The 25983-nt window shown below is 37.7% G+C and overlaps 1 protein-coding gene and 1 pseudogene across 2 annotated transcripts in view; one reads left to right on the forward strand and one right to left on the reverse strand.

Moving 5' to 3' along the window:
* Positions 1-25983, forward strand: part of ABCC9 (ATP binding cassette subfamily C member 9) — a 120287-nt gene that overhangs the window by 45880 nt on the left and 48424 nt on the right. For both annotated transcript variants that reach the window (XM_054719223.1, XM_054719224.1), the window contains 7 exons: positions 5259-5363; positions 10803-10875; positions 11748-11853; positions 18365-18403; positions 19981-20082; positions 21922-22006; positions 24614-24694. In XM_054719223.1, coding sequence (XP_054575198.1) covers positions 5259-5363; positions 10803-10875; positions 11748-11853; positions 18365-18403; positions 19981-20082; positions 21922-22006; positions 24614-24694 — 591 coding nt within the window. The remainder of the gene's footprint in view (positions 1-5258; positions 5364-10802; positions 10876-11747; positions 11854-18364; positions 18404-19980; positions 20083-21921; positions 22007-24613; positions 24695-25983) is intronic.
* Positions 22679-23080, reverse strand: LOC103285146 (40S ribosomal protein S12-like; annotated as a pseudogene).

Genomic DNA, 25983 nt, shown 5'->3' on the forward strand with positions numbered 1-25983 from the left:
ACACCTGCTTCTACAACAAATCTAAAATCAGTCAATAAATGTAATAGGCTTATCTTTATAAGTCATCAAAGAATTTTCCTGAGAGACTCGGCACATTTTTTAAATTTTAATAATCTATTTTTTTTATATTTCAATTACAGTTGACATTCAACATTATATTAGTTTCAGGTGTACACATGGGGGTTAGACATTTATATAACTTACAAAGTGTTTCCCCCAATAAATCTAGTATTTACCTGGCACTATACATAGCTATAATAATATTATTGATTATATTTTCTATGCTGTACTTGATATCCCCAAGATAGCACATGTTCAATTCAAATGGAAATTGAGAAGTTGTACCCCAAGCTTTATATAAAAATAGTACAAAATCAGCTTACTACTCCTGTACCATATTCTTATAATACTTTTTAGCTGTATTACACATTTTAGTTTAAAAAGTGCTTTCTGATGCATTATGTTTTTTGACTCACTTAACACTACAGTACATCACCTATTTTTCTTTTTCAGGTTAATATATTGAGTTTGCATGTGATATGGTTTGAATAAAGTCAGAAAATTAATAAGTGGCAGAGCCAGAATTAAAACTTGAGTATTTTAAGTCTTGAACCAGTTTATTTATCCATTACACAAATACTTGCTCAGTATCTACATAACGGTTGAAAATGCAGTCAATATTATTTTATCATGTATTAGATGTAATATGACATGGTTCATGTATTTGCCTGTGCTTCCAGACTTACTGACTACCCTGTACTTCATGCCAAGACCTATACATGCAGCAATGAACAAGGCAGAAAAGATCCTCCTTGTCACAGAGTTTGCTTTCTTAAGGCAGGAGAAGATGTTAAACAAGTAAAAAAAAAAAGAGAGAGATAATTTTTGCTGTGGAAAGAAAATAAAACTATTAGAGAGTGACTGGGATACTTGGAGGAGGGTGGTAATTTCCCAGAAGGTCCCTTCGATAGCTGGCATTTGAGATGATACCTGAATGAAGAGTAGGCACCTGTTCTGCAAAGCTCTGCGAAAGAGCATTTCAGGCAGAGAACTAGCCCATGCAAAGACCCTGAAGTAGTAATTAATGTGGTAAGTTCAAGGAACAGAGGAGCACTACGGTGACGCCTGGTAAAGAAGGAAGAGAAAGGACAAAGTAAGAACAAGGATTAAGGGTCTTATATGGAAAGATTTGGATTTTATTAGCATGTAATAGAAAACCATTAGACAGTTGCAAAGTAGGGAATGCTATTAACTTGTTTATATTTCTAAAAGATCACTTTGGCTACTTGGTAGAAAGTAGTCAATGGAGACAAGAGTAGAACAGATAGATCACTAAAGAGGTCTTTATAAAATAGGAAAGAAATAATGGTCGAAATTAGTTTTTATTGCGTTTCAGTGGACCTGGAAAGGAAGTGACCAAATTTATTTCTTTAGGCTGGGCTTACAAAGACTTGCTAATAGATTGGATGGAGGGAATGAAGGAGGAAGAGGACTCAAGGATGAGTCAGGTTATTGGTTTGACTGCTGGGTAGATGGTGGAACCATTAACTGATATCCAGAGGTTGAGAAATGAGTAAGTTTGTGTTGAGGTGGAATCAAGAGGTATATTTTGCACATGATAAACTTGAAATATATGTTTACATCCAAGAATAGAAATCAGCAATTGGAGGTGTAAAGATATGAGTCATTAGCCGTTAGTCAATGGAACTAGACTCTTGAGAGACATGTCTGAAAAATTCTAAAGACTTTAAAATTAATAATGTATTTTCATAACAGTAAAACAGAAAGGTGTTATTCTAAAATGAGTTATGGTATAAGTTAATATTAGTTACTCATGTTACTTTTAGAGAAAAATGTGAATGGATTTACCATATATGTAACCAAACCAAAATGCACATGCAATCTCCTGACTGGAATTGATTGAGGCTTGGAAAGCCTTTATCAGAAGTCAATCAATCTTAAATTTTTCTTTACATCATGTTTAAAAATACTGAAAACAATTAAGATGAGCACTTGGCTATATTTAGGTTTGTTGTTATTTTTCTGCTTTTCTGAAGTTATTTTTTTTTACTTTCTGTTAAGTTGTTTTATTGAGCAGGTGTGACTTTTGTCTGAGAAGGAATCACCATCCATGTTTGTGGACATGCCTCAAAATGCTTGCTTGCTATTGTGTGGATATGAACACAAAGACAAGAACACATTTTGAGGCAGCAGGAAAGTGAAGCATTTGATTAGAACAGCCTTGTCACACTTTGGATGACAGGAGATTACCAAAGAACTAATTTCAGAGCTGTAGAGGATGAGCAGAGTGAGATGACCTCGAGAAAGGGGTTGTGGGAGGTCAAGTTTGTGGAGTTAGGGAAATATGAAGAATCTTTTGTATGCTATGAGGGATAGAAGAAAGATTGAACTGAGAAAAGATTTTTGGAATGAAAAAAGAATCCCCTTCAAATGCATCTAATATCTTCAGGGTTATTGAAACCAGACTGGACTTCTGATGTCTTTCAGGGTCATTCATCACGGCTGATGGGCCAAACCACAAACGACAAACTTTTAAAAATGGAGTTAAAAAAGCTGTGTGTTTGAAAATAACACTAATGGAAACTCCTCTTGAGAACGCTTAAGATGCTATGTATTCTGTAAAAGCTTAGAGTTAAGTGGTTTTGGCTGTAGAATCTCCATGGAGAATTAGTGACATTCTAGAGCCAAAGTCTCTTCAAATTACATCTGTGGAACTCCGACTCAAATCTCTGTCAACACATCTCCTCCTCCCACCCTCTCTTTAGTTTCATGAAGAACATGAAGTCATTCCTTTTGGACCTCTGGGGGCAATCCTACTATAGAATTATTCTAGAAAACATTAAATATATGTATAGGTATAGACCTATTTTGTGTGGAAAATATTTTTAGCTTAAATGATAGTGACGTCCTATAGCATCTCACACAATGTACTTGTAGGGTCATCTGTGAGGACTGTGAGAAGAAAAACAAAGCTAAAATAAAATTTCATAAGCACTCTTTTTTATTTTTTAAGTTAAAATGCATTGAGTGTTTTCTGTGTGACAAAAACACTGATACTTCTTAGCGACTTTTTAATCTGTGAATTTATTTGCATGTAGCCTATTTGATGGAGTGACATGCAGTTGATATATACCAATGATGGAAGTAGAAAGAACAGTATCTTGTTTGGATTAAGTTACTGATAATTTGAATACATTCCTAATTATGATAGTAAAGCTCAATGGATTTTTTCCAAAAGCCAAATCTACAATTCCAGCCCCCCTCCAAGTTTAACAGTTCTAGAACCCTTTGCTTTTATATATAGTTTATCAGTTTTAAAGTATATTACTATTTAGCCTTTACAATCTCTATAAGGTATTTAAATATTGAGCTTATAAACTTTTTTTTATATTAGAGGCTTACAGATCAGAATTTTCTACCTTCTCTTTAGTCAATTGTCTTTATCCCTTGAAATTAAACTCAAAATTAGAGAATAACAAAATTTCTAGTTATGACAGTTTAGGTTCATCTTAGGTACCTGAAGACTGTTTAATGTCAGCTGGCATCTTTATTATGGACTAGAGGCCCAATGCACAAAATTCGTGCAAGAGTAGGCCTTTCTTCCCCTGGCTGCCAGCACCAGCTTCCCTCCGGCCACTGGCAGGCACCGGGGACCCAGGCTTCCCTCACAGTCCCAGCTGCATCTGGAAGGTCATCTGGAAGGACATCCGGGAGGATGTCCAGTCTAATTAGCATATTACGCTTTTATTATTATAAATGCTTTAGTCATTTGACTAAGAACAATGCTATAATCCTATATACACTGAGTGGCCAGATTATTATGATCTCTGAATGCATAATAATCTGGCCACTCCGTGTATATCCTATATAATAAAAGGCTAATATGCAAATTGTCCCTTTGACCAAGAGTTTGACCAGCAGGTGGGCCGGCCAACCGCCCATTTTCCCTCTCCTGGCCAGGCTGGCCGGACCCCACCCATGCACAAATTCATGCACCGGGCCTATAATACACACACACACATACACACACACACACACACACACACACACACACACACACACACACACTGAGTGGCCAGATTATTATGCGTTCAGAGATCATAATAATCTGGCCACTCAGTGTAATAAAAGGGTAATTTGCAAATCAACCGAATGGCGGACCAACTGGTTGCTATGATGCGCACTGACCACCAGGGGGCAGACTCTCAATGCAGGAGCTGTCCCCAGCCCGCAGGCCCCGATCGCCCTGCCAGCCAACCTCTCGGTCCCTTCCCCTAGAGGGCAGGCTCCAATCACTGGATGGGTAACAGGGAACCAGGGATGGGCGGGGCCAGGCCAAGGCCCCTGCCCAGCTGGTCACTACACAGAGGGTGACTGGTGGGGGGTGGGGTGTGGGGCCGGTGAACAGGGGTGGCGGGGGGCGGGGGGGCCGACCTCTTGCTCCCCCCCCCTCCCACCCAGCAGGCTCCGATCGCCCAATGGCGAACGGGGAACCGGGGGTGGGTGGCAGTGGGGGCGGGTGGCTGCCAGCAACTAGGGAAGATGGCCCTAATTGCAGGCCAGGCCTAGGGACCATACCTGTGCATGAATTTCATGCTCTGGGCCTCTAGTATTTGATAAAGACCAGATCATTTTACAATGCTTGTGGGGTTTCCTTATGAAATAATATGCATGTTTGTCGGGGAAATTCCTAGTTCTTTATACCTTTTCTCACTCCACAATGGATCCTCAGGTGATATTATCCCAATCTGATTTAAGTGAAGTGAATATGTGAGATTCAAAATCCTCATGATGCAGAGTGCTGGAACATTTACAAGCTGGTAGCCTAACAAGTAGATTCGGGTTTAACCTGAATTAGTGTGTTTGCCTTTTGACATGACACACAGTTCTTTATTGCCTGGGTGTCTTCATCCAATGGCTGGAGAAATGATATCCAAAACCTAGCTTGGGGTTTGGCACTTTAACTTCCATCATTTTGCAAGTCACATATCTTTGTGTTTTCCATTTTTCTTAAAAAGCTGGGAATTAAACTTAAATTTATAGCTTAACACTTTTTCATTATAATTTGCCCTTTTTTTGGGGGGGGGGAGGGAGAAACCAGTGAAATAATTTAAATATGACATTTACTTGTTTCTTTTTCTTGGAATTCAAGTGGAGAAGTAGCAATGTGAGTTCAGTCAAACCTCAATTTTTCATAAAGCTTCAACTTGTGTTCTTTTCCATTTGGAATGCAACAGCCAAAAACTATAAACAGGAAACAGCCTGGAAGATATCACCTGGACAGCTATGAGCAATCAGCACGACGTCTCCGTCCTGCAGAGTCAGAGGATATCGCAATAAAGGTTATTCTATTTCCTGGATTCTTACACGAAAAGAAACATTAATGTGACGGTGACGTTCAGCAAATGTGTGTCCTGAAACATGTTTTTAAAGTCTCTTTGTAATCACTAATCTTAAAACATTTAAGAAAATATTCTGATGCGTTTAGAATTCTCAGCTCTTCCTGACCTCCCAACCAGTTTTGCCTCAGCAGTATGTTTTAATAGCGTGAGAACAAGCCTTTCTTCTGAATCAGCATTAGAAGTTAGTATCCAACATCATTCCCTTCGTATGCTTATGTACCAAGCAACTTGATTTATAGAGAGCACCAATATTACACATCCAGTTTTTAAGGAAATAAATGAGAGTAAATATCTTCAACCAGGAAACGTTTAGACCAGGGCTGCATGCATTCCGTTTCCCAATACTGATCTAATTTCAAACTCAGTTGTGGGTACTCTCCCCAGCCACATATGCTTTGATAGGACAGGCTACCAGAGTAATACAGGCTGAGGGCTGTTAGTTTGGATAAGCCCTAGGGAGGGGTCAGTGCTGAGTAGGGACTAGAAGAGAGGCTTGCAGCAGTCAAAGCCTCTGGACTTCGGAGCCACCAGAGTCCCTTTTAGAAAACTAGCTGCTTTGGCTGCTCCAGACTGTCCAACTCCATGCGCTGCCCAGCCATTCCGAGAGCGAGGGAGGCTCAGTGGAGTGTATAGTAGAGCCAAAAGCTACATTTATTTCTTCTCTCATTTCTTATTGCCTGGCACAATACCTGTCCTACAATAAGCACTTACAAAATTTGAGCAAATGTGTTAGTAGATGGAATAAGCCTATGAGAACCCTACCTCTGCCATTAATTTGATGTGTGACTTTGGGGAAAATTACTTTGCCTCTCTGAGCCATGGTTTGTCCATCTTGAGGTGGAGATGCCTGTTTAGTATGGTTGTTTTGAGGATAAAATATGTTACCTGTGAATTAGAAAGAACTTTAGTGACTCTTAACCTTGGCTATATGTTAGAATATCCTGGAAAGCTTTAAATACATATAAAACACATGTACACCATTTAAAAATAATTCTAGTAGTTTTATAGGCAATTATAATGTGTAAGTAGAGTGTGAACTACTAGGTTATGAAAAAATAAGTAATGAGAAACTAGAAAAGATCCTAATTTTCAACTATGCTGAGATAAACAAGTCCATTAGTGAATAAGGAAATAGGGTTAGTTTTTTTAAATTGACATTTTCTATTCAAGATAGTAGGAATCTAAAAATATGTATTTTCTGTGTGCCTTTTATTTTATTTCATTATTATTTTTTTTAAATATATATTTTATTGATTTTTTACAGAGAGGAAGAGAGAGTGATAGAGAGCCAGAAACATCAATGAGAGAGAAACATCGATCAGCTGCCTCCTGCACACCCCCTACTGGGGATGTGCCCACAACCAAGGCACATGCCCTTGACCGGAATCGAACCCAGGACCCTTGAGTCCGCAGGCCGACGCTCTATCCACTGAGCCAAACCGGTCTCGGCTTTTCTGTGTGCCTTTTAAATTTATTTTTATTTTGAGTGTAAAACCAGGAGGCCATTATCCCCCCGCCCGCCCCCCCGCAAAGTTGACACTTCCTGCACCAATAAATAAATAAATAATAAAAAACAAGCCAAAAAAATCTACCGCCCCCCGCCCAAAAAAAGTCAGAAACCCCCTTTATAAATGGCCTAGAGTCTGCTATGCCTCTGAATGGCCACTACAGTTTCAAGCCCACCTTCAAGCCCAAATTAATTGTTTACTTATAGCAATAATTCCCAAATTGGTAATAACTCGTTCGTCTTCTTGAAATATTTTTATTGTGAAATAAAACATATATGTACCATTAAATGAAAAAGTAAACAACACCAGGTAAAGAATGTCAGCTCCCTCTGAAGGTCCCCAACACACACATTGCTGCCCTCATATCTCTCCCCTTTCCCCCCACCACTGTGGCACCAGCTGTTATGTGCTCGATATATGCACTTAAACACACTCATACCCTGTAAAATAGGTAGTGTTGTCATGAGCGTCTTGTGCTTTCAGTTTCCTGAAATGGTTTATGATGGTGTGCCCCTCCTACCTGCACTATTGTACTCTGCAGCAGGCATCGCTGTGTTTTGCTTATCCCTTAGTGATGAACACTGCCTTTGCCTCCATCTTCCCTCTGTCATAAATCATTCTGTGATGGCCATTTTTGCACCTATTCTTTCATGAACCTTTGCAAAGGTTTATGTGTTAGCTGCACTCCCTCCTTCCTTGGAGATTCAGGGATCTGTTTTCTAGTTCATCTTTTTACCTTGGTGCACGCATGCATGTGATTTAAACTTCCAAGCACGCAGCTATCTCGTATCCCAGTCCAGCAATCCCTTAAATCTACTTCCACAGCTGCACCTGTGCTCACATTTGGCCACATCCTGGGGCTGTTGCTCCTCTGAAGTCTTAAGAGTTTTAGTACCTGTCAGTCAGTCACATCAGATCCTACCCTCCAGCTCTCTCAGGCCTTCACCTCCACTGTTACTGTTTTTAAACCTCATTGCCACCTCCAGTAACTTGAGCCCCTTTCTTCTCTCCCAGTCCTTCAGCACCTTTCTGTAAGCAATCCCAACCTCAGGCCTTCTACACTCCTTTAAGCAGGCTGCTGAGTACTGTGGAGAAAATGGTCCAAGTTGGCCTAACCACAGATTTATTATCTCCAACCTCAGCTGATGCTCAGTAGTTCTTGGCAATTCTTTTGCATGCCTCTCATCAGCGTTATTTTCCATAACCTACAGTAGCTCTGGAACGGTCACCACTCTCTTCCCCTCTCCTATCTTTCCTTTTGCACCCTCTTTCTGCAGACAACCTTCACTCCCAAGTCACTGGATGCATAAAGGTTGTCATGTCGGGCCTCTCGGTTCCATGCTAAGCCTCTTCCAAGCCATCCATGTCTGCACCTCTTTGAGCCTCCTTGTTTATTCTCTGAGACAAAGGGAGCCCGCAGCTTCCGAGTAAACAGCTATGCAGCCACCATTCTCAAGTAAAGAATGTCAGCTCCCTCTGAAGGTCCCCAACACACACATTGCTGCCCTCATATCTCTCCCCTTTCCCCCCCACCACTGTGGCACCAGCTGTTATGTGCTCGAAATATATCATTTCTTTGAACATTGATTGTCATTTAGGCAAAGTATCTGAAACCCCTGTCCCAGCCACCGTTATTATTCCCACAATGTTCCATAGTTTTTGTTTCTGCACCTATTCTTATTGTAGTTCTTACCCAGAAAGGCCTTCATTCAAATTCAATGTCTTTTCTAAAACTAGTTAAAAGCCTTCCTCTTCTGCAAGTTTTTTTTTTTTTTACCCATTTCAGACATAAATGATTTTCTCTCTGCATTGCTGTTGCACTTACTGTCTGTTTGTCCCGTCTGCTTATTACTTAGCCCATAGTGTCTTATATTACACTTATGTCCATGATTTTTTTAAATTGTCACCTGAGGATATGTGATTTACTTATTTATTTATTTATTTACTTACTTACTTATGTATAGGCAGGGAAAGAGAGAGAGGGAGAGAGAGAGAAACATCTATGTAAGAGAAACATCGATCAGTCGCCTCCAATACGCTCCCTGGCTGGGATCAAACCCGCAACCTTTTGGTGTATAGGACAGTGCTCCAACCAACTGAGCCGCCCAGCCAGGGCTGCCCATTGTTTTTATACTCACCTGATAATAAGATCATAGGGGTAGGGAGGCTGCATTACACCTTCTTTGTAGCCTACATCACTTCAGACAGAGTGCAGGCTCAGCAAATATTTGTAACGTAATCAGTAACTTAGCCCTTCCCTGCCACCAGCTTTCCAGGACTAATTTTATGCATATCTATGCAATGGATATTTCATACATACTAGTAAATGCCACACATTTGCAAGCTAGAGAAAACCTATTTGGAAGAACACAGTCTACCCTTTTTAAACAACTTTTTCACTGTTCAAGTTGTTTTATGAAGATTTTTTAGGGATATATTTGGTAACAATTTAGACATCAATCTATTTTGCAAAATTCTGAAAAATAATGTGTTTAGAAATTTCATAATATGTGGTTTTGAAGCAAAATATTAATTTATGAGCAAGGTATAGCATACTTACTTTAATTTTCTCTAATTTTTTTGGACATTTCCCCTCCCTTCAACTCTCTATTCACCTTCTCAATCTTTGGGTTCTCGCATACCTCTTTTGTTACCCATTATTGTAACTATTAAAACTACCAAGTCCACTTGAATTCTGCTAAAAGAAGTAGATTGCCAAAATAAAATAATAACAAAAATAAAATAAAAAGATTGCTTTAGATAATTCTAAGTCTTGTGATCTTTGCTGGTTGTTGAGGTTTATACATAACCCCCCAAGCAATGTTGCCTTATTTCTGTGCTTTATTCCTCTGTCCTCTTTACTCTTTTTTTATTATTATTGTTTAAAGTATTAAGTATAGTATCACATATGTCTCCTTTTTTCCCCATTGACCTTCCCCCAGCCACCCTCCCCTCCCCCCAGCACATGTCCTCACCCCTTAGAGTCTGTGTCCATTGGTTATGCTTATATGCATGCATACACATCCTTTGGTTGATTTCTTCCACCCTCCCAACCCCCATCTTTCCACTGAAGTTTGAGTCTGTTCAATGCTTCTCTGTCTCTGTACCTATTTTTGTTCATTTCAATGAATAACAATGAATCCTTATAGTTCAAGAAACTCATTTATTAGAAAACCTTTCTCCTCAGGTAACATTAAAAAAAGAAAGAAAGAAAGAAAGAAAGAAAGAAAGAAAGAAAGAAAGAAAGAAAGAAAGAAAGAACTACAAATTATTCCAACCAAATTATTTCAGAGAGGAAGGGAGAGGGAGAGAGAGAAATATCAATGATGACAGAGAATCATTGATCAGCTGCCTCCTGCACAACCCCTACTAGGGATTGAGCTCACAACTGGGCATGTGCCCTTGACTGGAATTGAATCAGACACCCTTCAGTCTGCAGGCCAAAGCTCTATCCACTGAGCCAAACCGGCTGGGCTGTAGTTATTTCTGTTCTTTAATTTGTATCACCAAGATTCTAGGAATTGCCTAGTAGTGAGAAAAAAAAAAAATGAAGAGTGCTACTTGGCAAATATTAGGGAGGATTGCTTTTTAAGACTGCTCACATGAAAATGTCCCAGTAATCCCAAATTTTCGCATTCTTCATAATGTCATTAATTCAGAGAGCCTCCTTTGATGTCCATTCTTGTTTGTTTATCACTTATAACTTTTAAATATTAATAACTCTGCATTAGAATTTCACCACTGTGTGTTCTATATTGTATTGAAAGTCTGCCAGTGCTTTATAAAGAAAATTTATTTTAATTGGAATTATTTTTTAACGCCATATATTTACATAATTTTATAATTTAATTTTTGTATTCTTATTTTCTAGGTCACAAATGGGTACTTTTCATGGGGCAGTGGCTTAGCTACATTATCCAATATAAATATTCGAATTCCAACAGGTAAGCATCATTTGATTGTTAATTATCACTGCCATGGGTTTCCAAGATAATTGAGCTTAACAAAAAGATTTTTTAAATTCATAAACATTATTTATTTTCACCATGGAGCTCATGAGTCACTGTATTACTGTGGGAATAACTGGAAATGATAAGACTTGCCTTATACTACTGAATGTAGATCTTTGGACAAGTTATTTACTGTACAAATTAACTGGTCAGTTCATTTGTTGATTTGACCCATTTAAATAATGGGTTGTTGATTTCTCATTTTATTTGACAAAGGATTTAAAAAAAGAGTTTATGAGAAAATTATTATTTTTTTACCCCTAAGGAGGACTGATAAAGTTTTCAAGACATTCAAGGCTGAAATACACAATAATTTGCATTTAAAATGTCTGGTTAGTTGAATAGAAATATTTTTTTTTACCTCATCTGATGGTCAGTAGCTTGGAATTTTTCAATAATATGTGCAAATCAATATAAGAAATTGGAGAAGACATTAACAGCCCAAATCACCCAATCCCAATGATCAATTTTAGTCAAAACTCCCTTTTTCTCCTGGATGAATTGAAATATAAAGTTAAAACTAATCTGAATTATTTAGGCAACCATTTCAATGCTCTGTTCATCAATGTTAGCTATTCTTACAGCTTGAGAAATAATAAATCAAGACCTATCTTTTAATTTTTCTTCCCTTTTTCAAAAAACTTACATATTAGAGAAAGGAGCTGTTAGAATACCTTATTGCCAAAACTGAGACCAAAACTGAGCTGTTGATTGTGAAATGTTGACCTTTTGTAAATGTATTCTGGTCTTATTTTACAAAGAGAATTCCATCGCATTCTGTTATTATCCTTTGTTCATTTCTCTAGGTCAGTTAACCATGATTGTGGGCCAAGTGGGATGTGGGAAGTCCTCTCTTCTCCTTGCCATCCTAGGCGAGATGCAGGCACTGGAAGGAAAAGTTCACTGGAGCAAGTATGTGCATTTTAAATTAGTGTCTATTGTTCTGTCACACATCTGACGATCTTCTAAGGGAAGAAATTAAAGCAATAAACTCCCATGATAGGAGTGGGGGCACAGCTATTTATTTATTTGTTTGCTTGTTTATTTAAATTTGTGGAAACCTTAAGTGTCATAAATTAAGAATTACAAAGCAATTTTATAGGTGTTTATAATAGTATAAACTAGTATGTTTCTGAGATAAACGTAAGATTAAGATTGTAAAGATAGATTTTTAAAATTAAATGGATAACAAAGAAATAATTAAAAAATTCAGCGTGCAATAAAAGAAGGTATGGAAAACTTTCATTATGTATAAAGCTTTAATGCAAATAGAACCTTAATGGTTCAATGTTCAGAGAAGAAAGAGGAAATAATCTTTTCACGAATCTTCAAAAGGGGCTGAGAAATCAGTCACTTCTCTTCATACTCAATTTAAATGAGACACTAGAAGTATCTAGTTAGAGATATAAATAGATCAGACTAGTGTGTTGTATATCCCTAAAGACATGAAAAAGGAAGTATATAGCATGGTGCTTCTTCTGTATATTTGAATGGTTGGCTTGGTGTCTTCAAAGCACATTGTAGTAATAAAGTGCCTCATAACCGTAGTATGATCTACCTACTAGACTCCCCATAAACAGTTATGAACAAATTGCTTACAGCTTATCTAAGAAGTTGGATTGTTGACCAGTTCTAAATCAGGTGTAACTTTGGGGACATTAGGTAATGTCTGGAGATGTTTTTGGCTGTCACAAAGGGAAATTAGGCTGCTAATGTCTAGTTAGTAGAGGCCAGGGATGCTGCCAAACAACCTACAATGCACAGGACAACCCCCATTCACACCCCCCAAGAGAAATTATCTGACCCCAAATGTCAGTTGGCCAAGAAGGGAAACCTTGCTCTATACCTACAGATGTTCTTTAATTTCATTTTGTACCCACCATTCCGCATTCTATGTGGCTTAGTCTGCTGTTCACATACACAGACATCTCTCAAGAATAAGTAAAGACTATTTAAGGGCATTTTAAGACTAGATTCTATTTTAAACTCCAATTAAGAGAAGGAAATGTTTGGATGTGAAATTTGAACTGGAAACAATAGAACTCATAAATCCTATTTTTGGTATTATTGGCAAAAGGAGGCTGAGAAATGTTGAGTGTACATTTTATTTCGGTTGGGCACATTTAACAGATAGTACACATGAAACTAGTTTTGTGAATATTCAGCAGAGAGCTTGGTAAATAATGGCTACCTAGAGTTTGCTTCATGACAAGTTCCTGTCGAACACCAAGGTCAGGCACCAGGCAGTGCTTGCCCTGCCACCATCACCGTCCATCTTGCATGACTATAAGTTTTGAGAAGCAGGCATTCCTGGATTAAGTTATATTGTGTGATGTGTACAGTCATAATCAAGTCACTTGGGTTTTATTTTTACCTTGTTTCACTGTCATTAAAACAGAGAGAATGAGAGATGGTGACAGAAAAAAACTCGAGATTCTATTTTCATACCTCTGGGATGTTCTCCTTATCTAGTCTTCTCCAGTGTTAAAAAGGATTCCAGCTCTACTTGGGCCAAATTGACTCCCAATGTCATCATTAAGAATTATTATAATTTTTTAATGGATAAATAAATGATATGGGAATCAGGAAAGTATTTTACATAACCCAATTATTTATTTTCTGCATTCCTAAGTAAGATATCCTATCTCATTTCATAAAGGTTATGAATTATTATATTTAAAATTACATAGTCCAGTAAATATTGAAAAAGAGATAAAAGTATCAAAAGGAAAACAAGGCTTAAGTAAAAATCTGAGAAATTAATAGCTAGAAATGCATGCACCAGAGTCCATTATAAAATATGGGCCACAAATTCCACTCTGAGCTTCATGAAAGCTAGGCCAAGGGGGGAATAAAAAATAGAAACATACATTTACTCAATAGAGGTTAAGATTTTTTTTGGAAAAAAATCTCTAATTTAAAAAGCTAATAAGGGGTTATATCTTAGAGAAAGAGCCCATATGGTGAAGGTGTAAGAAAGGATTTAAGATAATTCTAAGTATTTATATAATTTCCATAATTTACAAATCATCTTTTTATGAATACTTAATAGGCAATAATCCCATCTCTTAATGGCAGAAGGACAAACATTTTCTTTAAAAAATGTTTGTGTTGGCTCAGATACACACACAGCTTACAAACTAAACCTTTAAAAGTTTCGATAAGCTAACACTAGTTCCATTTTTCTTTAATTACAAAAAGTACTTAATTTTCCTCCATGGTATCTTTAATAGCTGATAAAGCATATTTTTAATCAGGAATATTCAGAGAATACTGACCTTTTTAAAAAGAGTTATTTGTAATTACTCTTCATTTCAGAAAAAAAGCTATTGTGACATTATGTATAGTCAAAACTATTGTGACATTATGTATAGTCAAAGGCCTATAAATGTTATGAAAACAAGGCTAATTTAGAAATTATCAATACTGGTAGGCTGATGATGTGCAAATGCTAAGAAAAAAGTACTTTATTACAGCAGACTAGATTTTTGATATTTTTCAAAGCTCAAAAAATAAAAAAGCAAAACAATAAACTAAATGCTATGGTAAGGCACCCAGTGCATTGCAGTCATAGTTGCATCATTGCTTGTATCTCTGGTTGTATGAATTAAATGTGTCCTCATGCAATGGCCTGAGCAAAGAGCAATAAAGTACTCTGCCCTCTGGCAGAGCTAAATATTTACTTTGGGCAGGAGAGAAGGTACTGCTGCTCATGTAGGACATGCCTACGTGGGTAGAACCTGGTACACAGAAAAGACATCTGTAGATGTTTCCCTGGAAATTGCTACCTTTGACCTAGTCTGACATCATGTAGTCCCAGAAGAGAAAGGTGAAAGAGAGGAAGAAGTGACTGTCAGAATGCCTGGGTTCTCACTCCTGTATCGAGGTGTGCTCTTTGTTCGTTTCAAAGCAAATGTTCTGCCTGCCAGAAGTTGTCCTTTCCTAAAAGTCATGATAAACAATGGTTTCCTACCTGTATCTTAGGAGCTAGAACTTAAGCTTTACCTGATGGATGCTTCCAGTGAGAGAGTCCAGAATGTATAATAGTGGTGCTAATCATGTGAAGCAGAACCATCCTTTATCTCTGCTTTCCCTTTCTTTTCCCTTTCCACTCGCCATGCCATCAGCCAGCCTGTGATCAGGCCCCATCTGTCCTGATGTTCCATCTTCTTATGTCTTCGTTAATCAGCTTTGTCATCATGGCTCAGTTATTCTAAGACTGGTGAATTGAGGAGTTACTCCTTTTGATGGGAATTTACCTGGCATGAAGGAATAATAACACACGGAGTCAGCTTTTCTGGATCAGATAGCATTGTTGTGTCCACTTCTAGCTCTCCTTCTTCCAAACACTGTTTCTGTTTTAGGCTTGTAAAAGTCACTATTTCCATTTCATAAGGTATCAGCCATGATACTTGGAAGTGGCTAGAACACCAGGTTTAACTTTTACTCTTGAAGAAAAATACAAACACATTCTGCATGCAGAAGTGAAATCGTATGCCATTTTTCCAGAAGAGGATTTTCCACCTGACCTCTTTGCTTTCTCTTGTTGCCTTCAGTGATGGTAACTACCACACTGAATGGTGGAAGACGAGTCTGGATGTGTACCCAGTGATTTTCATGTAATCAAATATGAACTGATGTTGGAATTAATAGCTAACTCTAGTTATTTATTTTGGAAGATAAAAAAATAACCTTCCACAACTGAATTTGATTAAACTTGTTGCTATGAGAAAGAGTTAGAGTAGGTGATCTCTAGAAGTTAAGGACTATGTCATTATTCCTGGAAAATGTTAGTGAAAGAACAGGGTAATTTTTATTTGTTTTTGTGAGATGACTACCAGCAAATGGATATATATCTACTTTTCTTTCTTCCTCTGAAACTAGTATATGATATTTAACTTTTACACTTTAAGGAAAATATACATAAATCCTGCAAGGGGAAGTCTTCAGAAATGAAGATCCACTATATGCTGTCTTGTCTAATTCAGGACACTATTACATTAATTAACCCTACTTTCTTATATGTCTTTAATTTCTTGCTATTTAATTATGCTCCATTTTAAGAAAAGGTCTTGCTGATATCTCAAATAATGGGCATTTCTCTTTTTAAGAGAGGAATCTGCCCATACTTAACCTCCTCACTTTCCTTTTACTCAGTGCATTGCAGTCTGGCTAAGAAGTTCTCACCAAGGCTTGCCTAAGTGCTTTGTTCTCAATCCTACTTAACTTCTCCATAGCTTTTGAAACTGTTCACCACTGATCACTCCTTGAAACCAACTGGTGTCTTGATTTCCATGACACTTTCATTTATTCATTTATTAAAAATATGTATGGCACACCTATAACATGCAAATCATTGTATTAGTTGTTGGAGGTAAATAACTAAACAAGGGAAGCCAGTCCCTATTTTCATAAAGTTTACTGTTTGCCAGCAAAGGCCATCCTATATAATAAAAGCCTAGGTGGCGTCACGCGATGTCATCACAAGATGGCCACCACAAGATGGCCGACAGGGGAGGGCAGTTGTGGGAGATCAGGCTGGCAGGGGAGGGCAGTTGGGGGTGAACAGGCAACCAGGGGAGGGCAGTTGGGGGCGAATAGGCCAGCAGTAGAAGGCAGTTGGGAGCAATTGGGCTGGCAGGGGAGGGCAGTTGGGGGCAATTGGGCCAGCAGGGGAGAGGTTAGGCATTGATCAGGCTGGCAGGAGAGTGGTTAGGGGGCAATCAGGCTGGCAGGCAGAAGCGGTTAGGGGCAATCAGGCAGGCAGGCAGGCGAGCGATTAGGAGCCAGCAGTCCTGGATTGTGAGAGGGATGTCCCTGTTGGACTGGGCCTAAACTGGCAGTCAGACATCCCCCGAGGGGTCTCAGATTGGAGAGGGTGCAGGCCAGGCTGAGGAACACCCCCACCCCCCTGTGCACGAATTTTGTGCACCAGGCCTCTAGTAAGGAAATAAGAAAATACTTTCATAATTAATTATTTGGTTCAATTTTTATGAATGCCAAGAAAAATATGTGCATGGTTTTATAAGAAAAAATAATAGGAGGATGAATAAATGAATGATACTTGAACTTATATTTTAAGGATAAGCCAAAATTAATGTGTCAAAAAGCCAGGATCTGCAATAGAAATGAAGATGTAAGGTGGGGAAAACATTCTAATTCTTCAATTTTTCTGCAGTCTACTGTAGGATCCTCTTCATTTCTTAGCTCTTAAGTTATTTTCTTGACTTCAACTACTTTGAAAATACGAATAACATACCATTTCTGACCAAGATCATTCTTTTGAAGACTGAACAGCAGCTCTAAAAAGTCTTATGTGAGCTGCAAATTCAACACATCCAAAGCAAGCTCATATATCTCATATCTCCAAAACTTGCTTCTCCTGTACCTTGGTAGGGGTGTGTCCCCACCCCTGAAACTGGTTGGTTGGCGCTGAAGACAGAACTCAAAGATTCAACCTAAATTCTTTTCTCTCTCTCCATTGCCTGCAAAATGCAACCAATCACTTTTCTTATGTCTGTCCTTAACATTTCTATGTGTGTTTTAATATTTTTAGTTTAAGGAGTTATCATTTATGTGAACTACTTACTCTAATATAACCCCGTCACCTTTCTTCACACAATTGCAAGATTTACCTTTTTGAGATGCAAATCTGATTATTTCTGTGTTATAATTTATTTTATTATATGAAAAAAATAACATTCTAGAGACCTTTGCATACTACATCAGGATCTTTCATCATCTGGTACCTGATTAACTTTTTAAACTCATATCCTGCCACTCTACCCACCTTCACCAATTTGCTCCAGTAACTCTGAACTGCAGGTAGTTCTCAAATGTGCATACTGTGTATGTAATACTTTGCCCCAGATTGGTGGCCTTAGGGTAGCTAATTAGGAATTTAAGTAGATTAAATTTGAAATTTTATTTTATTTTATTTTCACTTTTTTAAATTTAGGTATTATATGTGTACATATCTTACCAGTGTTACCCCCCCCCCACCCCACACCCATACATGCCCTCACCCCCTAGAGTTTTGTGTCCATTTTAAAGGTAAAGAAGCCTTGGAGATATTGAATTCTTATGCAGACTAAGAAACTATTCTAGAGAAATAACCTAAATTTAAGCAACTAGTTGGAGCAGAGTTGGGGCTAGAAACCAGGTCATTGTATGAATCCAAATTTTGTATGAAAAGAACAGTGGTATTTATCTTTTGGAAGCTTACTAAATAATTATTTTCTAACCAATTAAGACATTAAAAATATATATCTTATTTGTCTTTGAAACTAATATAAAAAACCCATTTAGGAAATGTAGCTGTTTAATGTGTCCAATGTTTATTTGATCTCTTACTTGATATGTGCAGACAGTCATTCTGTATTTATATTTCATAATTAATGAACATTGTTTGCCATACTTGCAGTGTAAATGAATCTGAACCTTCTTTTGAAGCAACCAGAAGGTATTATTTCTATTTTAATCTGCATTTAATAAGAATAACTTCCTTCCTCAGACTTTACTTGATAATCTCTTGCTCCTATTCATTTTGTTCATTCTGATGATGTATAAAGTTATTTATTAAAATGTGCTAGAATATTTCCAATAGCAGTGGTTCCCAACATTTGCAGGCTGCTGAAAGAATTAATTTGCCAAAATGGTCCATTGTGTCCACTGTTTTCCTTCAGTGAGTCACATATGTCTCAACTTTGGCTGAAACTCAACCTGTTCTTAGCAAACTGGGTTTGGGATTTCATAAAATGGCAAGGGGAGCTGGGGAGAGGTTGAAGAGAGTAAAGGGGGAGTGATAAATTATGACATAAGGAGACGACTTTAGGTGCTGAACACACAATGCACTATACAGATGATGTATTTAGAATTGTACATCTCAAACCTATATAATTTTATTAACCAATGTCACCCCACGACATTCAGTAGAAATGCAAGAACTAATACGTATATTGTATATGAGTTAAACAGTGATGGAATCTGTGAATAAGGTACAGATGGAGAGCCAAGTGCTTCAGGTATTTAAAAAAGAAAAAAATCACTTAGAGGACTTGAGGGAAGGGGAAGCAGGCATGTCAGTAGTTGGGAACCACTGTTTTGCTGCACATATGGTTATCTAAAAGACCATTAGCATATGTATATTATGTCTTCTAAACTCCTAGACATGTTTCCGGATAATCCTGAGCATTTCTAACTACTCAGTTTCTTAACCTTACTCCCTTTTAACCTTAATATCCTTTATTACTACTTACAGACCATGAACTAACTGTGGACCAGTGACCCCTTCCCTGCCCCAATCCCGTCATCTTCTTTATCTTCAACTCATGCATTTTCCTAATTATTGCAAATTAAATTCTGAGATATAGATCTGCTAGAATTTGCAAGCCAAATAAAAGGGGTGGGGGGGGGGGGAGACGAGAGGGTTATCATTAAAAAAAACCAAACTATTTCAGTATGTATTGAAATACGTAGTTTTTAGGTGTATATGTATTTCAATATTGAAATGGACTCCTCAAGATAGTATTCTTTGCTTTGAAATATGTATTATCTATTGCCTTAAATGTGTTAATGTGATTAAGCCACAAACACATACTATAATTATAGTATCAATTCACATTTTAAGGTCTACATATAAAATGTATAGTTATGTAAAGTGCTTTTAATACAAATTAAAGTATCTGTGGCTGTGAGAAAGTGAACTGTTACTTATCTTTATTTTAAAAACTCTACTCATTTTAGAAAAGAAATATTTAATTAATAATTTCTACTTTAAAACACTTCTTTATCATAGCAAAATCAAATTTCACACATTGTGTGACATTTTGATAAAATTCTAATCCCTTGAATTCAAGTGGAATCTTTAACCATTCAATAATCAAGTTGGTGGTTAATAAAATGTTCTTTTAGGAGTTTTCCATTTCTGTGTTTGCGATATTTTATTGGCTTTTATTTCACTTAATTACACTAAAATACACATACAGCATAGCACCCTTGCATAATTTTGTTGTATTGTTTTTCTTTTCCATTTTCCAGTAGGAGCAGGTATTCTGTGGCTTATGCAGCTCAAAAGCCTTGGTTATTAAATGCAACAGTAGAAGAAAATATTACCTTTGGAAGTCCTTTCATCAAACAGAGGTAATTTTGAATGTATAAAATCTAGAACTAAAATGAGCAACTATTTCAAACCCTTATATTTGGTCCACAGTGTCTGGAATCTTTACACGGGAAGTTCCTTTCCTCTCTGCTTGACCTTCTTCCAACCGCATCACCAGGTCTTTTTCAAAAATTTATTTATTTTTATTTTCTTGATTTTAGAGAAGAAGGGAGAGAGAGATAGAAACATCAATGATGAGAGAGAATCATTGATCGGCTGCCTCCTGCATACCCCACACTGGGGATTGAGCCCACAACCCAGGCATATGCCCCGACCAGGAATCAAACTCTGACCTCAACCACTGAGCCACACTGGCTAGACATCACCAGATCTTTTGATTCAACTCTTTTAAGAGAAAGTCTCATTGGAAGTTTTAGGCCATTATGTAATTTACTGAGAACAATTTGTACACCAAAATTAAACAGGTGAAAATGCAGTGTGTATATATGTGCGGTGGGGAGGGGTGGTGGTGGTGGTGGTGGTGGTGAGGTTATTGGTAAGCAAAACGAAAAACTCAGCTACGCAACAAAAAGAATGTTAACTTTGGAAAAAAGAGGGAGACTGTGGGATCTTTTAATATCACTGGAGTGTTCAAAGCTATGACCTTTTCCTTAAGCCACTCTCACAAGGGTGAGTCTTAAGACCCCAAAACTGGGTCTTGAAAGTTAAGGAGAATTAGGTAGGGGAGAAGCACGAGGAAGGGGGCAGGAAGAGGAAATAGATTGTGTGGGAGGAAGAACCCAAATGGCCTGGGGTCTGTTTGGGGCCTGGGAACAGACCAGACAGAGAGGGATTAGGGGATAATGACAGTGGGAAACCAGATTGTAAAGGAAGGCTGGGACAAGGTAGTGTTAGGCCCTGAAATACAATTGGATGTAATTGTGTGCATTCTGAGAAGGCACAGCACGTTTTAGAAGGGGAAATAATAAAGTGAATGTGATATTAATCTGGCAGTGTAATGACAGATATCTGGGATGAATCTGAATTAAGAACAATGAAACATTTAGAAGATTGTTAGAATAATTACCCAGGCATGTAGTATTTGTTGCCTGCATCTGGGGGTGACTATAAAAGTGGAAAAGAAGAGGTGGTTGACAGAAAACCATTCTAGAAAAAGAATGGACTAACATGAGCAGGGAGAAGAAGAGGGAAGAATCAAGAATGACTTGAATATTTTAAGACTAAGTGATTGAGAAAATGAAACCATTGATACTTTTTCCAACACTTTCAAACTCTCTGCTTCCCTATACTTCCAATCCATTCGATCTCCAGTCCCAGCCTTAGATAAATTTGAATACTGTCAATCGTCTTCATCTGTTTGCTCTTCCCTCAGCATGCGTGATTACTATGCACAGACACCCACCCAAAACCTATGATTTAGTCCTCGTGAGCCTCCTTTGTCTGTCATGTGCACTGTAAACTCATTTATCTTTGTACAGTTTTTTTAAGCTTCCTTTCTCTCATATCTTGACAAATTATGACTCATCTTGCTGGATATTATTTACACCTTGCTTCCTCTGCAAAGATGTCACTAACTTCTCAGGATGGTGAGTCATTTCCTTCTATGTATTCTAGGAGCACCTAACAAGGTACATTTTTATCATATGTTTCTGTATCAGTCTTGTTCTCCACTTACTAGCTTTGTAAGCGTGAGAACCAATACCTATTTATCTCTGTATCCTCAAACTTAGAGTAGAGGCTAATGTTCCCAATTGCTCAATAAATGGCCCATTTCAGCTTCCAATATAGTGAACTTGGGACTTAGTTTATGGGCAGCATATTAATAGTGTTCTAAAAATTCAACATCATTTCTCCTAAAGGTATAAAGCCGTCACAGATGCCTGTTCTCTTCAGCCAGATATCGACTTACTACCATTTGGAGACCAAACTGAAATTGGAGAGAGGGTGAGCTATGTATAGTTTGATTAAATGATGAAAAAAAAAACCCTAGAAAAGTCTTTTGGTTTCCTTTAATCTTTAATGGAGCATAATAAAATCTGAGAGGTTAAAAGTTGTATGTTGCCCTAGCGACAAGTTCCAGAAACAGGAATACAGGAGCTCTTTGATGCCACTCTCTCTTAAGCGTTTGTTGAGTAACCACCATATACTTAACATTGTGCTGGCCACTTGAGAGTTCACAAGGAAAATAGAGCAGTTCCTGTCTTTGATCAAATGTATTTGTACTTTGTTGAAGTTTACTTTAAATTGATTTGGAAACTGAGATTGCTTTCGACAACTTCTACTCTTGTCAACATTGATTTATTCTTGTTAAAGTGTTCTTTTTTTTTTTTTTTTGAGTGTGTGTAAACATGTTTTTCATTGATGTTTTACTATTCTGACCAACTGAAAAATATTTATACCTTTATGTAATCTTTATAACAATATTTGGCTAAAATTGTTATAGGCGTCAAGTATTGTGCAAAAGATTTTATATGCTACCTGCATATTGAAGCTGAGCAAATGAAGGCCGAGAGAGGTTAAAGAGCTTGCCCAATCACAGAGTCAGGGTGCAGCTGGAGTTAGTCTGAATCTGCAGTCTGCATTATTTTTTTAAATAAAAAAGTCAAGTTCATTTGTTCATTTCTTGCATTTGAAGTATTGCTCAAGGACATCCTTGGCCTGAGACTCTTTGCCGTAGTCCTCAACCACCACACAACTGAAACCAAACACATTACAGGGTCTTCCCTCTTTGTGGATTTTGCAGAGGTCTGTCCATTATCCTAGTTGCTTGTTGCTGTCAACCTTAACTAGGTTGATTTGGTGTTCAGCACAAATGGCCTCCACCAACTTGACATTCTTAGGCTCATCATAGTTAGATGCAAGCACACAAAGGTGGGCTTGGCACTTGTCTCAGGCTGTGCCAGCTTTGCAGCGAATTCTGTTTGCTAGGCCATCCTGAATAAGAGTGGTCTTTAGCAACCCTTATAAAGCAGTATTAACACCCATTACTCCTCAGGCAGCAATACCTTCCTCAACCATGGCAGTGGGTTATGGGTGGAGCCATATCTTGAACACACCGAGTCCTCTGCCTCTGTGCAACTCTTCAGTGGCAGGGAAAGAGCTATAGACTGCATGCTTAATGAGTATTTATTGCACCATAGTTTAGCATTTAAGAGCATGAACTTAACTTCTCAGAGACTTAGTTTTTATGTTTGTAAAATGAGAACAATATACATGAATAAAAGAGAAAGATTCAAATTGACCATATCTTTGTGACACCCACCAGCCAATCAGGAGTGAGTATGCAAATTAACCTAACAAATATGGCAGGTTAATTTGCATATACGGGTGCCAAGAAGCTGGGGGCGGGAAGCTTGCATCATTGCCATGGTGATGATGCAGGCATTCCGCACTGCCCCAGAAGCTCCGGGCCTCTGGGCAGCATGGGAAGGCAGAAAGGCGGCTCTGGCTGGAGTGAAGGCGGTGCCAGCAGTCAGGGGAAGGAAGGCCCATTCTTGCACGAATCTTCGTGAATCGGGCCTCTAGTCCTCCATATTGGAATTACTGTGAGGAATAAAAGAAATAAGGAATGTAAAGTCATTCACACAAGTCTGACATATACTAAGGTCTCAATAAATATAGCAGGCCTTCAAATAACGTCATTTTGTCATTTTGTTCAGCATCATTTCATTCAACATCATTTCGTTCATCATCGTTTTGTTATAACATTGAGATGCTTTTGTTTTTGTTTTTAATATATTTTTATTGATTTCAGAGAGGAAGGGAGAGGGAGATAGAAACATTAATGATGAGAGAGAATCATGGATTGGCTGCCTCCTGTACGCCCCCTACTGGGGATCGAGCCCACAACCCGGGCGTGTGCCCTTGACTGAAATCGAACCCGGGACCCTTCAGTCCGCAGGACAATGCTCTATCCATTGAGCCAAACTGGCTAGGGCCATTGAGATGCTTTTGGAACTTAACTCTTGTTTATATCAATTAGCCTGTCATTTTGCCATGGTTCCAAGAACCTGTGGGCTATGTTAAGTGAGGATTTACTGTACTAGGTTTTTAAAATGTTACAGTCAACACTTGCCTAGAAAAGCATATTGTTGCATGGTTCTGTTGAATAAAACTTATAATATCAAATTTACTGGTAAGAGGTATATGTTAAGTACACTACAGACACAATTCACAAAATGAGAAAAAAAAGGAATTGTTTGTCGTCTTTAGCACTCACCAGTGTTTTGGTTAATAATGCTTTTGTACAGAAGAGCTCTCTATTGGAATGAAAGGGGGCTTAATGTTATCAGTCAGGAATTACCTTAATATAATTCAGGTATTGACCACTAGATAGTTTTCATTTTATCTCATCAATGTTATCACAATTTAATTAGTAAATTATCATTATTTTAAGATTTTTAAAGAAATTTTTTACTAATTACAATTTAATTAGTAAGTTACCATTATTTTAAGAGGGTTTTTTTTTTTGTACTTAAAAAGGAATTTTTAACCAGCAGATCATTCATTTACTAATGAAAGGGTGGATATTTATGGATATTTCTTCTCTAGGGCATCAACCTGAGTGGGGGTCAGAGGCAAAGAATCTGTGTGGCACGAGCTCTCTATCAAAATACCAACATTGTCTTCTTGGTGAGAATATGGCCTTTACTTATATTTATATTCATTGTTTCCCTCTGGAAATGAGTCTTTAAAGGACAAGTCAAATAATTTAAGAAAAGATGATTTAACTTGTGAAATCATAGAAAATGTAGGAGAAACAAATCCTCACAGTATAAATCCGATCAACATGTAAGGTAATGACTTGGGGGCTCTATATTGATGTCCAAGAGACTGAGGTGCCCACATAGTTGTTTATGAGTTTCTGAACCACAAGGATGATTAATGAGGGAGTGTGAATGGTGCTGGATCAACTAGACAGAATCATAGGGCTTGTTTATATTTTCTGACAAAGAAAGAAGGTCTGGAAAATACATTCGTGGTGGACAGAAGCATGGCACTCTGTTCCAGTGGTGTACAACTCAGGCTGTGGATAAGATTTGTCTGTGAAACTTCCTAAAACTATAAAAATCTTATTACCACCCTTAGACCCATTTCAATCATAATCTGTAAGGGCAGGTCTAGAGTCTGTGTTTTAAAAAAGCTTCATGGATGTTTATCATGTATATCCAGGGTTATTAAGTTGGTTCTACCTGTGGATCCACAAATAAAATTAGATGATTATGTTGATTATGAATTTGTTCTAGTTTGGTTCCTCCAGCAGGAGGAAGTCAAAGTAACTTAGCTTACAAATAGGTAACGCATATCAGATACTGGAAGACTATGTAAATGCATCCTTCCCTGCCTTTTCCTTCTGCACCATTTTTAAACTATTTATAAATCTGGTTTCCAGACCTCCTTTAAAGTTTCACTTCACCCAATCTTGAGAACCTCTTCAAAAAATAGGTTGGTTTTGGTGTTTCCTACTAAGTTGGACCCATTACTGGGGATGGGAGTAGAATTTGGACATAGCATAAAATTCACTTCAGGTTAATCTCCCTAAGAATATCAGTCCCAATTTTTTCCAGGAAAAAGCAACAACACTCTAAAAGCCATAGCAGTAATTTGTGTAATTGTAAATCTTTTTCATAATGAATGAACCCCCAACTAGGAATGACTTCTTGAACTTTGGGATTAGTTAATGACTGAGCCACCTGAGGACCAAGTAACTTGGAAATCTGAAAGAGACCAAGGTCTTCTGGGTATCATATTCTATTCTAGTTCCTTTCACTGCCTTCAATTTACAGGTCCTTACTTACCTCAGCTGTAGAACCACGGAACTCAAGTCACAGGGTCAACTTATTGTGTATTCTTAGCCATTCATTATAGGTTTATTTTGCATAATCTCTAATAGCTTCTTTATTTAAATTTTATTTATTGAT

The sequence above is a fragment of the Eptesicus fuscus genome, chromosome 7 (genome assembly GCF_027574615.1).
Source record: "Eptesicus fuscus isolate TK198812 chromosome 7, DD_ASM_mEF_20220401, whole genome shotgun sequence".
Classification (NCBI taxonomy): domain Eukaryota; kingdom Metazoa; phylum Chordata; class Mammalia; order Chiroptera; family Vespertilionidae; genus Eptesicus; species Eptesicus fuscus.